Genomic DNA, 16,839 nt, shown 5'->3' with positions numbered 1-16,839 from the left:
AAAAAAATATAAAAAATTATATCTTATGTCTAAATAATTTTTTGTTTGATTATGTAATATTTTGTTTGTATATTATAGAAGTAAACTGCTCTCCTTACATCCCTTTCCAAAATACTGTGATAAACAAGAACAGTGATATTGAATGTTTATAATAAAAGCGTTGTATTAGCAGGCCTATGTTACTTCAAGTTGCTTAAAAGAATACCATGGTACTTATGTTTTTTTTGTATTTTTTTTTTTGTTATTGATGTGGATGAGATGACTCCAGCATGTTTTCCGTAGTGAATAGTTTATCAATTTAGTTAGCAAGACACTGGTGTGTGAGCGCATGACTGTCATCACCCTGCATTCTCACAGCATGAGTTTTATCTATGGCTTTTTGCCTTCAGTACCGTACCAGACCAAGATTATGCATTTTAACAGGTGTGCGGAACAATTTTCTACTCTTTATCCTAAAGGATTGCTGGCTGGGCCTTCAATCAAGCCTATTCCAGGATTTTGGAATTAATTAATTTATTTATTTATTTATTTATTTACTAAGTAAACAACATAGAATAGCAAATCACGTCCGTGTATTCATCTTAGTTCGTTTTTATTTAGTCTTTTTTTACTGTCTGACATTTGACCTCAGTCCTTTTTCGGAAGACGTATGACGTAGTTGGAGTGATAGCAAACACACGTGCGTGTGCGCGCGGTATTACGGCAAAATTAGTGTGAAGATTAAAAAAAAAACAATCAGGTGAGTTTTGTTAACAAGACTTCGATTAATAATGCTTTTGAGATATATTATAATTTAGGAATGAGAAATGTCTTCATAAGCCAAAAGAAACGGAATAATAGAGTTAAATCAATCACGTCGTTTGTTTAGCTAGTTAATTAACGTTACTGTCTGATAAAGATTAGCTTTCCACTCTTCCCGCCTGTCTGGTATTTTGAGTATTAAATGCTCAGGTTTTCCATCAGTATATGGTTATCTTGACTGATACTAATATTTATCCATCTTTACAATGTGAAATATTGTGGCCTGTGTTTTTGAGACAATAGTATTATGAAACGTTTAGGATAAACAAGTTCTCTTCTAAGATGAGAAATTAAAAAATAGTTCATATACGTTCATCAACTTTTCTTAATAGAATATGTATTTATGCTGGTTTCATAGATTTTTAATTGTTTGTGTGGTATATTTATTTATTTATGTATTAATTTGTTTTATTTATTCATTTCTATTTATTTAATTGGTGTAATCCTTATTAAAGATTCTTGAGAAAAAAGCTGTTTTTAAGATCAAGACGTTTTACTATGGTTACTATATGTGACCCTGGACCACAAAACCAGTCATAAGGTTAAATTTTACAAAACTGAGATATATACACCATATGAAAGCTCAATAAATAAGCTTTCTATTGATGTATGGTTTGTTATGATGGGACAATATTTGGCCGAGATACATCTATTTGAAAATCTGGAATCTGAGGGTGCAAAAAAATCAAAATACTGAGAAAATCACATTTAAAGTTGTCCAAATTAAGTTCTTAACAATGCATATTACTAATCAAAAATTACATTTTGATATATTTATAGTAGGAATTTTACAAACAATCTTCATGGAACATGATCTTTACTTAATTTCCTAATGATTTTTGGCATAAAAGAAAAATCAATAATTTTGACCCATACTATGTATTTTTGGCTATTGCTACAAATATACCCCAGCGACTTAAGACTGGTTTTGTGGTCCAGGGTCACATATTTGACCTGAACATGTTTAATTTCATTTACACATTACATCATTTGGATAGTCTGAAAAATATTAACTCCCAAAGACCCAATTGAGTTTAACTATAAACCTTCAAAAGCATTTTGAGTAGCTTTTATTCTGAGTCTGAATGTGTTTATGATGCCCAAAAGCTTAAAAGGAGTCACACTTGTTTCCTGTGTGAACACAGACACCATAATTCAGAATTGGAGTTTTGTGTCTGAACCTATTGCACTACTAACAAATGTAACTTTTCGTGGATGTTCATACAAAGGACCAGAATGAGAATCTACCTTTCTATAATAAATAACTAAACCCATCAAAGCCATTACATTGGGTCTCAAAGACTGAATTTCTTTAGAGAAATGGCCTGAGAAATTACTATATGTGATGTACAGGTCTAATGCTTTTCATGAGCCTCTGAAACAAATTTGAATGTTTAACTGATGTTTAACTAACTAAGTGTTTGTTGGTCAAATAATAATATTTTGTGATGAATGTGAAAGCTATGTTTGGGCGAAGTCATTTCAAGTGGTTTGTTTAGTTAATGTGTCTGTGATGCCTAAAACTAGCTTAAAAGTAGTAAGTTGCAAAATTGCTGTCTGGTTTGGACAGTTATGTGTCTTCATTAGATTGAATTTGTGATTGAGTGCAGAATGAGTGACGTGGAGTTGGTGAAGAAGATGCTGCGAGCTGTTCTTCAGAGCAGTAAGCACGGTGTGGCCATGGTTCGTCTGCAGGGAGATTACCGGGCTCTGACAGGAGAGGTGATCCCCTACCGGAAATTTGGACATGGCAGTCTAGAGAGCTTTCTGCGCAGCATTCCTGGTGTGGTGCGGCTTGAACGCTCCAGTGCAGGAGAGGTGATGCATTCAGTTACTCTATGCATTCAGTATTCTATGTGTTTGCAGCACTGCTAGCCAAAAGTTTAGATGTATTTGATTAAAAATATTGTGAAATATTATTATAGTTTAAAATAACTGTTCTGTTTTAATATATTTAATTGTAATTTATTTCTGCGGTGGCAAAGATACATTTTTTTCAGTCATTACTCCAGTCTTCAGCGTCACATGATCCTTCAAAATCACTCTAATATGCTGATTTGTTGCTGAAGAAACATTTCTTATTATTGTTAATGTTGAAAACTGTTTATGCTGATAAATGTTTTTGTGGAAACTGGGAAATACTACTATAGAGGGTTTGCACTCACATCACGGTTTGGTCAGTTACCTGGATGCACAGCCATATTGGAGATACTCGGATGTAAACAACAGCATTGATTGTACGGTTAATGTACAACTGAATACGTTGTTCTGCTAATTCATGCTGTCTAAACCACAGGAAAAAAATGTGGGAAAGCTGCTAAGTCATATAGAGAAGCCACAATATTTTGACAAACTATAGTGAATGGGTGGTAAAGATACATACGAATAGTATTCATCATTAATATAGTACCTTAATATTTCACCTACCTACCTGATTGGAGCTAAGAACAAACACTAATGTCGTCAAGGTTCTTGCCTTGGAAGTCCTTGTTCAGCTTGGCCATACACAAACACCTTTTGTTCCTCAGACAGCTTTTTGCACTCTTCTCCTTGTTTGGTTGTAATTTTTGGCAGTCTAGAGTACTCCAAATGTGTTTTCCAATCTGACTAATTAGTACAGCCCAAAACATGACAATAATTGACTATTTTCAGCAGCAATAATCAGCTAAATTTCTGTTATGTTAGGTGGTATTGTTTACGTTCAGTGTCGCCAATATGGTCGATTGCATCGTGAACATTTTTATTCAAAACTTTGAGTAACTTGTTAAAAAATTAATTCAGTAATACTTATAGGTCAATGTTCTGTTGAACTTTCTATTCATTAAAGAGTCCTGGAAAAAGGTATTGGGGTTTCCACAGAAGTATTAAGCAGAAAAAAAAGATGGACAATTGATAAAAATGATAATAATAAGAGCCCTTTTTTAAAAAGCCTCTTTCACACAGCAGTTCCGGAAATACACAGATAATGTGTTCAGTGATTTGTCCCGGATCTTTTGATTTTGGTTCATTCACACTGCCAGTGATTTTCCGGGAAACAGTGCTTGTGTTCACACACAACCCGTAAAAATCCCGTAAAGGCATGCGACCGTTCAACAAAACTGTCGAATGATCTCAGCTTCAGCGTGGATAGTGAAGAACTCCCTGATCGCTGCTTCATTCCAGTTTGCACATATTTTTTCCTCTGGAGCACTTATCTCCCTTTAAAACACCCAGTAAAACAGTCCCACGATAACACGCGTCATCACTACAACACAGTCTTTATGCCATTGGTTCTGGCTTTTGTTCACATAGAGCTTATTCCGGGACTGATCCTGGTAATGTTACTAGGTCCCCAACCCGGGATCGTTCCCGGAATCAGTCTGGCACCCTGGCATCAACACACAGTGTGAAAGGGGGTTAGTGAGTGCCAGTAATAATTCATAATAATTGAGTCAGCATATAAGAATTATTTGTTTGAAGGATCATGCGACACTGATGTAATGGCTACTGAAAAAAAAAAAGAAGTTCTTTTCAATTGTAATATTTGACAGTATTACTGCTTTACTGTATAAACGCAGCCTTGGCTTTTAAAAACATTTTAAAATTGAAATTATTTCACACATATGACCAGTAATGTGTGTAGGTTCATAAGGCCACAGTGAACCAATTTCAGATTTTGTGAATTTGTGTGGTTATAATAGAAATACCAGGAAATGGAAAAACGTATTATAATAAAAATATTTTATAAAAGTACATTAGTACAAAAGATTATTAAAACACGAAATCACAGTCAAGTTATTGATTACTCTATTTACAGTCTTGCCAGAATCAAACAATAATATAATGGACTTTATTTGTATGTTTGTAGGTCATGTGTTTTGCTGGTGTGTGTGAGGAGACGGCACACATCGCACAGTTGGTCGCCCGGCAGAAGAATGTAAAGAAGTCTGGCTGCTCTAAATTACTGAACTTCCAAATGAGAGCGAAGTCTTCATCTCTGTTTTCACATAATGGTAACACATGCAAATACAGTACATCCACAAACTAAAATCCCCAATGAAAGAGATACTGTTTGACTGATATAATGTCGTTTTCGTAGTTCATTTTGGAATAAAAGCTTCTACGTAATGAATAAATGTAAATGTGACTGGTATTGTTTTGGAATTTGCAGGTTAGCAGTGTACGTTTTAAAATGAACTTGAGCTTAAAGGGAAAGTTCACCCAAAAATTAAAGTTCTGTCATTAAGTACTCACCCTCATTCGGAACACTCACCTTTTCGGAACACAAATGAAGACATTTTAAATAAAATCCGAGAGCTTTCCGACCGTGCATAGACAGTAACTGATACGTTTAAGGCCCAGAAAGGTAGTAAGGACATCCTTAAAAATAGTCCATGCGACATCAGTGGTTCAACTGTAATGTTATGAAGCTACGAGAAGACTTTTTGCGTGCAAAGAAAACAAAAGTAGTTACTTTATTCAACAATATCTGGCAAACCTGTTTTTAGATATTCTTGGTAGTGATTGGTTTCCTTTAGTTGTCTTTTTGAACTATTTGAACACATCACCTTTAATAACCACATTAATCTACTTGCCTCCGCACTCTTTGACATTGGAAATCCTAGTTTGTTTGCCCACATTCCAATAGAGACCTTGTGAATGGTTTTATTGCTGTGCTTTTGCCCACCAAGCTTGTCTGTATATATGTGTTGAATATATCTGTGTCAGTCAGTCACAATTACACGGTATTTCTACAAACTGTTTAGCATCCTGCACTCTGTTAGGCAGCCCTTTGAGGTATGTGTTTGTTTATTGATGTGGTTTAACTATTTTGGTCTTCGCAGTCAAACCTCGATTGTCTCTGCGGCAGCCGGGCCACATGACTCATTCCACTCGAAGCTCCGCATCCAAATCTAGTTTTTACCCTAACCAGCGGCAGCTTTACAGTACTGACCTCCCCTCCTCCCGAGTTCCTCGACAACTGAACAGGAAATCACCAGGGTGAGTGACGTGAGAAAAAAACAATACGTTGTCAATACATTCATCCCAACACTTACACTGTATGTGATTTTAGGTTAGAGGGAAATATGTTTGCACCCAAGTTCAATACAGAGATAAAGACTCCGCCTAAGAAGTCCGGTGGGACACCAGGTAAATACAACATCAGAAATAGATCATTACCGCAGCACTCAATTTAGTTTTATAACTTTTATTTTGGATATTCAATCAACTTGAGTGTGATGTTTGTTTGGGTGTTGTTTCTTCAGCTCAGCAAAAGCCTGTAAACCGTGCAGATGTTGAGGTGGTTCAGGGTCGAATCAAACAGCTTTTGCAGAAGTACTGCAGTGGAGTCTGGCTGTCCAAAATCCCTCAGCTCTATAGGAATATGTTCCAGGAAGAGCTCCACATGCACAAAGAAGTGGAGACATGGACACACATCTGCACGGTGAGAGAACTGAAATACGCAAACACATGCTGACTCAACCTAAAATGACTTTTTGACCGATGTTATTATCACTAACTAAAACTATTAAAATTTAAATACAACTGGAATAAATATTATATGAAAACTTACACTTACTAGTCAAAAGATTTTGAATTTAAGGTTTTTTATGTGTTTTGAAGAAGTGTCTTCTGCTCACCAAGCCTGCTTTTATTTGATCCAAAGTACAGCAGAAAACAGTAACATTTTGAAATATATTTACTAATTAAAATAACTGCTTTCTATTTGAATATATTTTAAAATGTAATTTATTCCTTTGTTTTTAAAGCTGCATCATTATTCCAGTCACATGATCCTCCAGAAATCATTCTAATATTTTTGATTTGCTGCTCAAAAACATTTATTATTATATTAAAAACAGCTGAGTAGAATTTTAAGGTTTCTTTGATGAATAGAAAGTTCAGAAGAACAGCATTTATCTGAAAAAAAGCTTTTGTAACATTATAAATGTCTTTATCATCACTTTTGATCAATTTAAACCATCCTTGCTAAATAAAAACATAACTTTCTATAATTTCTTTTCCTAAAAGAAAAAAAATAATTTTACTTTTACTGAGTCCTAAATCCTAATCCTAAAAATGTGCTCAACTGTATTAAATATTGAATATAATAATAATAGTAATAAATGTTTCTTGAACAGAAAATCAGATATTAGAATGATTTCCGAAGGATTGTGTGACACTGTAGACTGAAGTAATGATGAGGAAAATGTAGCTTTGATCACAAGAATAAATTATATTTTAACATATATTCAAATATTAAAACAGTTATTTTAAATAGTAAAACATTTTCAAAATATTATTGTTTTTGCTGTACTTTGGATCAAATAGATTCAGGCTTGGTGAGCAGAAGAGACTTTAAAAAAAAAAAAAAAAAAAAATCATACTGTTCAAAAACTTTTGACTGGTAGTGTGCATGGAAAAGAACATAAAATGACTAAAATCAAACACAACAAAATTAAATCAAATAAAAATGAAAATATAAATTTTTTTTTTTTACTTAATAGTATAGAAATAATACTAAAATTACTGTTTTTAATACACTCATGCTGTCTGCCAGTATCATGTTATGTATCAATGATGAGCAGTGGTCACTTTAAACCATCATTTTATGAAAAAAAAAAGAAAAAAAAAACATACAGGAATTACATGAGGATGAATAAATAATGACAATGTACACTTTTGAGTGAACTATTCCTTAATGTTATAAAGTTGGTGGCTGTTATATGGTAAATGATCCTTTTCTTTTTCTCTGCTGTTCTTAGGTTGAAAAGCCAGGCAGCAATAACATAGTTGACCGCCTGGTGTATCCTGTCTTGGAACCTGCCCCAAAACCAAGCACTGTGCCTGCTGTATCTCCATGCAAGCGGTCTCCTAATGCAAAACAGCCAACACCTGCCCAGCAAACGACCCGCATCCTCAGAACTCTTGCCATTAACATTCCTTCTTCAGCACAGAAACCCCATACGCCCTTGAGCCCAACATCGCCCACTTCCACCAAGATGGATTTCACTCTCCCTGAAACACCCAAAGCGCCCCCTCACTCGCCCATCACAGCCATCACACCCATCACCCCTCCTTCCACTCCACCTCCTCACCAGCCTCTGACTCCAGAGATCAAGCAGAGGCTGCGGCAGCTGCTCAATAAATACAGCCAAGGCCTGTGGGCTCATGCACTTCCACAACTTTTCCAGGAAGCCTTTGGGTACTTTTGACCTCTGATCTGACTTTTGATCAATTTAATCCATCCTTGTTGAATAAAAGTACTAAATTCTTTAAAACAAATTATGGCCCTAAACCTTTAAACAGTAGTGTCTTTAGTGAATGCACAAGAGACATTCATACACTGTTGTGACAGACATGCTTTCAAACATTTCTAGCTGTTGATTTGTACTATAATGTACTATAATTTTTTTTTTCCTCTGTCTTGTCTCTTAGGTGTGTGTTTCCACAATATGTGTTGGAGGATCTGTCTCTGTTGGCAGATACATGTATGGTTGAGTATCCCATGCCAGACAATCGAAAGAGAGCCATATTGTACGCACTACCATGCCAGGTGCAGACACAGCCCCGTCCTCGCCCACCACCGCTAGTTTTGCCCTACACTGGCAACCCACGTATACCTCCTCTGATCATCCCCACAACAGAGTTTCTGTCTGTTTTGGTTATGGATGTCAGCTGCACAGACAATATTGTTCTCAGGTAGGCCTCACAAAACCAATATTTTTTTATTAGCAAAGACTTTAAAGGAACTTTGTTATAAGACACTAGACGTGACGGTATTCGGTAATGCGATATATCACGATAATGAATATGCACAAAATTGTTATCGTGGGCACAGAGAATAATTATTTATAACAAATTATTCAGAATTTTGAATGCATTTTAAAATAACTTTTCCCATCAATTGGTCACAATGCACAACACCACTGTATGCTGTGTCAAAGACGCGTGTGTACTCTGATGTAAACAAGCACGGATGAGAAGCACATGGCGGAGTATGTGAGAGGCGCTCTGGATGAAAGCGCACTTTCATTCTCTGACAGCAGATGGCGCTAAACATAATGCAGCAGTTACCCTGAAAACCCAGTAAAAAAACTGCTTTCTATTTCTAAAAAGTGTTTAAATGTTTTAAATAGCTATTCAGATTAGTGTATTTGCTATGGTGTTCACCACAGTACCAAATACTTAAATATTTAGACTTAATAGGCTATTTATTTTCAAAATTTTAATCTGGACTACAACATGCCCTAGATATTATTTAAAAGTGTTTTGATTCTTTATTATTCGGTCAAACTTTAGTTTACATTACTAATTTAATTAGTTAACATTAGTTATTCATTAATTAACATGAACTGCCAATGAAAAATTCTTCTAAACATTCATTAATCTTAGGTTATTCCAATATATATGTATATATATATATATATAAACTACTAATTGCTCTTTAGTTGGATTGTTTAAAGGGATAATTCACCCAAAAATGAAAATGACCCCATGATTTACTTACCCTTAAGCCATCCTAGGTGTATATATATTCTTTCAGATGAATACAGTCATAGTTACAATAAAATAAGTCCTTGCTCTTCCAAGCTTTATAATGGCAGTGAATGGCTGTTGAGATTTTGAAGTCTAATAAAGTGCATAAATCATCATAAAAAGTACTCCACACAGCTCCAGGGGTTAATAAAGGCCTTCTGAAGTGAATCAATGTGTTTGTGTAAAAATAAATTTCCATATTTAAAACTTCATAAACCGTAATCTCTAACTTTTACTAATTGTCGTTCACAAGAGTATGTCATTCCAGCGGATGGCATAGGTGCAGATTGAGCTTTTAGTTTTTTTTGTTTAGTTTTTTTTTACAAATCCTTCTAATTGTACTTCGTGACTGGTGTCTTTTTTTTTGCTTGTCACCATGTTCGCCTAAATCCTACGTCATTCCAACTATCTTGTGTACGCATGTACAACATTTAGTGGAAGCTAGAGATTAGAGTTTATAAAGTTTTAAATATGGATATTTTTCATGCACAAACACATTCATTCGCTTCAGAAGGCCTTTATTAACTCCCAGAGCCGCAAGGAGCATTTTTATGATAGATGGATACACTTTATTGGACTTCAAAATCTCAACAGCCATTCACTGCCATTATAAAGCTTGGAAGAGCCAGGACATTTTTAAATGTAACTCTGATTATATTCATCTGAAATAAGAAAGTCATATACACCTAGAATGGCTTTAGGGTAAGTAAATCATTGGGTCATTTTCATTTTTAGGTGAACTATCTCTTTAAGGTTGTCGATTCATGATAGTGTCTTGTTTTTCAGGTTTGTGGGGGAAGTCTACTCTAAAGCACTGGAGGTGTTGGAGGAGGCCATGCTGCAATTCTATAATACAGTTGGAGCTGGACTTTGTCTTCTCTCCCCAAAAATTGGACAACTGGTGGCAGTTGCTTTAGAGGAAGATGCAGTACTGAGAGCTCAGGTCCACCTGGTCACAGACGACAATGTGAAGGTATCAGAGTCTCTATATCTTTCTGTGTAAAGTCAGTTTGCGTCAGATGTGATTTAAACTTTTCCCTCTTTGTAGGTGTACTGTGTGGATCACGGGTTCTTTGAGGTGGTCAGCAGGAAGAAGATACTACAGCTGAGGGATCAATTCCTGACTCTTCCCTTCCAGGCAACCACATGCCAACTTGCAGGTAATATTCATCAGAAGCTTTTGTGTATATAAGAGCATGGAAGCTTATTTCATGTTTTTCTTATTCCTGAAATGTGAGAATTATGAGGAAAAAAGTCTGAATTGTGAGGGAAGAAGTTGCAATCACCTTTTTTTATATTTTTATTCTGTGGTGAAAATAAGCTCCCATATATGTGGGTAATATGTATATGTATATAATATGTAATATTTTGTGTTCACTTTCACGCTCTTGAATGTTAGGCTTGGAGCCGTTCAGTACAGACGCTGTAGTTCTGAAGACTCTGGAGTCATTAGCTGTTGGTTGTACGCTATTGGCTGAGATTGTGGAGCGGGAGGACACACCCCTTGTTGTGCTGTATGACACTTCTCAAAATGATGATGTCAATGTGAATGCTGTCTGCTTGAAAGCCCTGCAGGACAGGTCTATGGAGAATCCTCTACAGGTCTATCAGAATTGCATCAAATTGCATCATTATTTCCAAAATGTCCAAAATAAATAAATAAATAACAATGCCCTCCACCCTTTGTCTTTTCAGGTGAACAGCGTGTACACAAACGTGTGTGTGACAAACGTGTGCTCTGATGGCAGTATTTACTGTCAGTTGCCTTCTCGAGGCCAGGCCAAACTCAAAGACATCATGGACAAAATTGAAGCACACTTCATTTCTCAGGTGAAATAGTTAAAATCAAGCTTCTGTTAGGAGGTGTAAATGATTTTCAGACAATTAAACCCCTGTTATGTGTTTCAAAGTTAACATGGGAGCTGCTGGTGTCCAAACCATTCTGCGGGAAAGTGTGTCTGGCTAAATACAAAGGCAAATGGGCGAGAGCAGAGGTGAGAAGACTGCATACTCTTTACTTTAATCCACACATTTAACCTGGCTAAATTGGGGCTGCACAATATATATTGAAATGTGGTTGAATATTTGTGTTAATTTACACATGCTCCTCATGATATGGTGTTCAATGGAGAGTAAGAGTAAGCTGTTCTACACAAATCTCGATATCTCTGGAGTCACTTGCAACGCGCATTTAAAAACACATGTGCCACCTGTTTAACTAGAATTGTAATGAGAAGCTTTTTTATACCTGTTGACAGCAAAGGAGAAGCTTTAAAGGCGGGCGTACACGGTGCGATTTTTGAGGTCGTACGAGCTCGCATGCGATTTTTGTGGTTATCGGAGGGAATCGTCTCTTCTCGTATGGTCGGGGCTCGTATGGTGTATGACAACTTACGAGACGAACAGAGTGCCTTACGAGCACTTCACGACCTCACGATCATTTTTAAACATGTCAAAAAACTTCGGGAGCTGTCGGATTGAAGACGTGATCGGTGATCGATCACCTATTGTTTGCTACAGCTATTGCTAGCTATAGTGGTGGCCAGCTAGCCCCCTCGACGTGCATAATACTACGTTAAAACATACATTACAATGCTGTACAGTGCTGTAGCATTGCAGTTCCAATGTCTTTAATTTAATGCTTGTTAGCACTGCTGTAGAGGTGAAGTTTTGTCAAGTTTGCAACGAGTGTACACACGCAATGGTGATCAGACGGTTCCTGCATGTAGCAAAGTGTCACAGCTCATATTTTTTATATGCAGTTATGAGATAGACAGAGAGCAGTTTTATTGAACAGTACACATACACAGTAAATTCTTCCTCTCAGAATGTGATTGCCTCGGAAATCGGCAGGTTTTAAAATCGTGCCGTGTACCACTGCGTCCGTAAAAAAAGTCACTCGTGACGTGTGCGTGACCATACGGTCTTCCGACTGTCCGAATTCGCACCGTGTACGGCCGCCTTAAGGGGATAGTTCACCCAAAAATGAAAATTGTCATTGTTTACTCACCTTCATGTCGTTCCAAACCCATAACACCTTTGTTCATCTTCAGAACACAAATTAAGATATTTTTTATTAAATCTGTTGCGTTGCTGTCTATGCAGGGTCAGAAAGCTCTCTTGATTTCATCAAAAATATCTTAATTTGTGTTCTGAAGATTAATGAAAGTCTTGCGGTTTTGGAACGAGGGTGAGTAATTTTATTTTTGGGTGAACTATCCTTTTAAGGATTTCCTTTTGTTTTTCACCAAAATAAAGTCTTACCTAACACTTAAATTAAGAAATGTAGATATGTTGATATTAATATTGTAATTTTGCAGATGTATTTTAAAGTGCAATATGTGTTTTTTGTTTATTAACCATAGAAACTATTATAATTTGCCACAAAGAATCGATCAAAAACAGTGAAAATGTGATGTAGAAAGTTTATTTATTTAATTTTTTTGAAGGTTTGAGTTGGTTCCTGTGAAGAATGTACCCAAATATAAACACCTATATATTTCAAGCTTTTTCCACATAGTTTAGCTCTAAAAGGATGGTTTGCGCTCAAAGTCTTACGAGAAAATTCATTGTTGAGCCTTTTTTTTTCATTATTCAGACATTTTTTTTTTCTACAATGAAGTCTCCAAATAGAACAATTCATATTATCATCACTTATATAAATGTGTGTTGCATCTGTGTGTAGATCATTAACCTTCATGGCAGTCAAGTGTTGGACATCCTGTTTTTGGATCTGGGACTTCCTGCTTCTCTGGAGGTTAGCGAGCTGAGAGAGATCCCACCAATCTACCTCAAGGAGCTCATCACCATACCTCCTCAGGTACATGCATAAATGTCTCAGTCATTTTCTTGCTAATTTATTTCCATTCATGCTTATCACTTACCACAACTGTTCAGGTCATTGTTTCATTTGCTTAATGAATCAAGCAGTTTTACCCCCTTGTGTTTAAATAATAAAATAACAGTTTTTTTGGACCATGTTTGTAGCATGGCATTAGTCTGCTTTTTGAATGAAAGTAATGTTTCTGCCTCTGTAGGCTATAAAGTGTATTCTGGAGGAACTGAATGCAGATGGGAGTGTTTGGCCTCCTGAAGCCGTTCTGTGGTTGAGAGAGACTGTCGTCAACAAAGTCCCCAGTTGCATGAAGGTCTTGTTCATTATACCATAAAATGTCCCTAAAATGCAAAATATTAAATAAAAAACATGAACAAACTAGTACATTTAAAAAAAATCTGCACGTTAGAGTGATTTCTGTAGGATCATTTGACACTAAAGACTGGAGTAATGATGCAAAAAATTCAGCTTTGTATTACAGAAATACATTCAGTTGTTGTTGGTATTTTTAATTTGTGGTATTCAAAAATTTTACTTTTATTGGCATGTTTGTTGTGTTTAGATAGTGAAGCTCGATGAGACCAGTACTGTACATGTCTACCTCTTCACTGATAATGGAGCTCAGGACCTTCAGAGCAGCATTAACCGTCAGCTTGCCTCTTGTCCATTCTGGAAGCGGGATGTCCACTTCAACAAGATCGCTAGGGTTTCCGAACCTGTCCTGCTTGAGGCAGGGGACAGCCCCTATACATCTCCTGCAAAGTCTAATGCCCACACACTGCCTCCTCAGCTGGACTTACCGCTGGTCGGGCAAAACATGGATGTGTTTGTGTCGGTTGCGTGCCACCCTGGGCACTTTGTGCTGCAACCGTGGCAGGATCTGTACAAGCTGGTGGTGCTGATGGGAGAGATGATCCTGTTCTACAACAAACAGGAAATAACCCAAATCCACATTCAGAAGAACAGCGTCTATGCAGCTAAAATCGACAACAAGTGAGATATGAGAGGCACCTCTGATCGTATTTCCTTATTTTTGTCCAACTAAATCTTTTAGAAAGTCTTTTTTCACTCTGTCTTTGTCTTATTACCTCTCTCTTTTATTTTTAGTTGGCATCGTGTTTTGGTGAAGGGCGTCTTGGCAAATGGCTTGGTCTCTGTGTATGAGTTGGATTATGGGAAGTACGAGCTGATCAACTATTCCCAGCTCCAACCACTCATCGATGAGTTCAGGCAGCTACCGTTCCAGGGAATTTCTGCTCAGCTGGCTGGTAAGAGAGAATCTGGAGCCAAATTAAGCTTAAACTTGTATCTTGATTTATTTTTCAGCTTTTTGCTAATTGATGTACATCTTTGCTCTGAAATGGCAATTATTTAAAGTAGCCATATAATTCAGCAAAATGCCTATTGTTGGCAAGTAGGTTAAAAATGTTTAAAGCAAGTACAGTAAAAAATGTTTTTTTTGTACTAAAACACCACAAGGAATAATATTGTACTATATGTATATATGCATCAGTATAACACATTAAAAAGTAATAAATAGTAATATTTCCCTGCATATTTTTTTTACTAATACTTTTTAAAAGCATGTTTGTGGAAGCCTGTTTATTTCTCTTAATAAAAAAAGGTAATTGTGACTTTATCTCACAGTTTTGAATTTTTTCTCACTATTTTAAGTTTACATCTCACAGTCTTGAGTCTGACTTTTTTTTTCTCAGAATTGCATGATATAAACTTGCATTTACAAGCAAAAAGTCAGAATTGAGAGTTAAAGCTTGCAATTATGACACTTTTTCCTCACAAATGCAAGTTTGTATCTGGCATTTCAAACTTTTTTCATTTTGCAAATCTTTTTTTGTCAGAATTGGATTGTAAACTCAATTCTGACTATTTTTCTCAGAATTGAGAGATTTATCTCGCAATTGAGAGTTGCAAAGTCAGAGGAGCGGGAGATAAACTCACAATTTTCTTGAAAAAAGTTATAAAGTCAGAATTGTGAGATATACACTTAAATTCAGATTTTTTTTAATCTCGCAATTCTGACTTTATAACTTGCAATTGCGAGTTTAAATCGTACAATTCTGAGAAAAAACTGAGAATTTTGAGTTTATATTATGCAATTCAGTCAGAATTGTGAGATGTAAACTTGCATTTGCGAGAAAAAAGTTTGAATTGGGAGATACAAACTCGCATTTGCGGGAACATTGAGTTTGAACATTGTTCCACTATTCTGATTTTGTTACTCTCAATTGCTAGTTTAAATCTCTCAATTCTGAGAAAAATTGTCAGAATTGAGTGTATAATAGGCAATTCTGACAAAAGTTTTGCGAGATGGAAAAAGTTTGAATTGCGAGATACAAACTCGCATTTGCGGGAACATTGAGTTTGAACATTGTTCCACTATTCTGATTTTGTTACTCTCAATTGCTAGTTTAAATCTCTCAATTCTGAGAAAAATTGTCAGAACTGAGTGTATAATAGGCAATTCTGACAAAAGTTTTGCGAGATGGAAAAAGTTTGAATTGCGAGATGCAAACTTGTTTGTGAGGGGAAAAAATGTCAAAATTGCAAGCTTCAACTCTCAATTCTGACTTTTTCTCGCAATTGCGAGTTTATATCCCGCTATTCTGACATTATAACTCACAATAAGGAGTTCATATCCCACTTTCATATCCCACTATTCACTAGTTTGAATTTAGAATTGAGTTTATTTTCTACGCAATTCTGAAAGGGAAAAAAGTCAGAATTGTCAAGTCATAATTTTTTTTTTTTTTTTTTTTTATTCAGCAGCAGAAACGGGCTTCCCTACATGTGAAGTTAAACACTGACCTCAGTCAACAGTTTTTTTTTTTTTTTTTGTGATTGTGATTCAACATCAGTGATGAGAACTGATTCAATTTGTGATTTGTCTCAAACAAAGCATGACAAAAGTTTGCTTGCGTAGTCTTCAATATGTTTAACAACCAAGTTGCAAAATCCCTCAAAACTGATCAGTATCTGTTAAAGCTTCTGATTTGCATCTGAATGTTTGTTTTCAGGTGTCAAGCAAGGAGTCTGGGGTGAGGAAGCTTCGATGGTGTTCCGCAACCACGTTGAAAAAAAGCCACTGGTTGCTCAGATCGAGTCAGTTGAGGAGGGCGAATGGCCCTGGGAACGCAAACTCACGGTCTACCTAGTGGACACCACACAGGAGGACAATGACATCTGGATCCACAACATTATGGTGGAGTTTTTAGATGAAATCAACAGAGCAGCTTGAGAATGTCGCAACTTTTGAGCCTGAAGAAATCTAAAATTCAAGAGCATTGACTCTGTTTTGGTGGGTTGTTTTATTCCTGCATGTTCGAGAATTGTTTGAGTTAAGGGATTTCTTTACTTGTTTTTGCTGTTAAGATAAATAATAATATGCCATTCCCAAATTAACTTGCTAATTCCTGAACCTTTCTTTGTGTCTTTACAATAGGGCCGTTTGTCTAAGTAATTTGATTTTTTTAATGTTTGTATTGTGTGAGACTCCACTGCTTGTATTGTTTATACTCTTGCTGATTTTTGCACTTTGGTTTGTTTGCAATTGTGTGTGGTTTCTAAACAGAAAATGGCCTAGTTGTAAAAGAACATTTGTGTTCAGATGCTCAGGTTTGTTTTATTTCCAAGTTAACATTTGGTTCGGAGAATTAAACAAAAAG

At 36.0% G+C, this 16,839-nt stretch overlaps 1 protein-coding gene across 1 annotated transcript; it reads left to right on the top strand.

Annotated features, from left to right (window-relative positions):
• Positions 1-2,412: 2,412 nt before the first annotated feature.
• On the top strand, positions 2,413-16,412 carry tdrd7a (tudor domain containing 7 a). Its single transcript, XM_073843197.1, has 17 exons — positions 2,413-2,619; positions 4,649-4,793; positions 5,625-5,781; positions 5,855-5,931; positions 6,048-6,226; positions 7,548-7,987; positions 8,221-8,484; positions 10,108-10,294; positions 10,370-10,481; positions 10,721-10,923; positions 11,017-11,151; positions 11,232-11,315; positions 13,007-13,141; positions 13,359-13,469; positions 13,719-14,149; positions 14,264-14,424; positions 16,192-16,412. The coding sequence occupies exons 1-17, from the start codon at positions 2,413-2,415 to the stop codon at positions 16,410-16,412; spliced, it is 3,249 nt and encodes a 1,082-aa protein (XP_073699298.1).
• The last annotated feature ends 427 nt before the right edge of the window (positions 16,413-16,839 follow it).

The sequence above is a fragment of the Garra rufa genome, chromosome 6 (genome assembly GCF_049309525.1).
Source record: "Garra rufa chromosome 6, GarRuf1.0, whole genome shotgun sequence".
In the NCBI taxonomy this organism is placed as follows: domain Eukaryota; kingdom Metazoa; phylum Chordata; class Actinopteri; order Cypriniformes; family Cyprinidae; genus Garra; species Garra rufa.
Note: the sequence above shows the minus strand (reverse complement) of the source record. Positions and strands in the feature narration are given on the sequence as shown.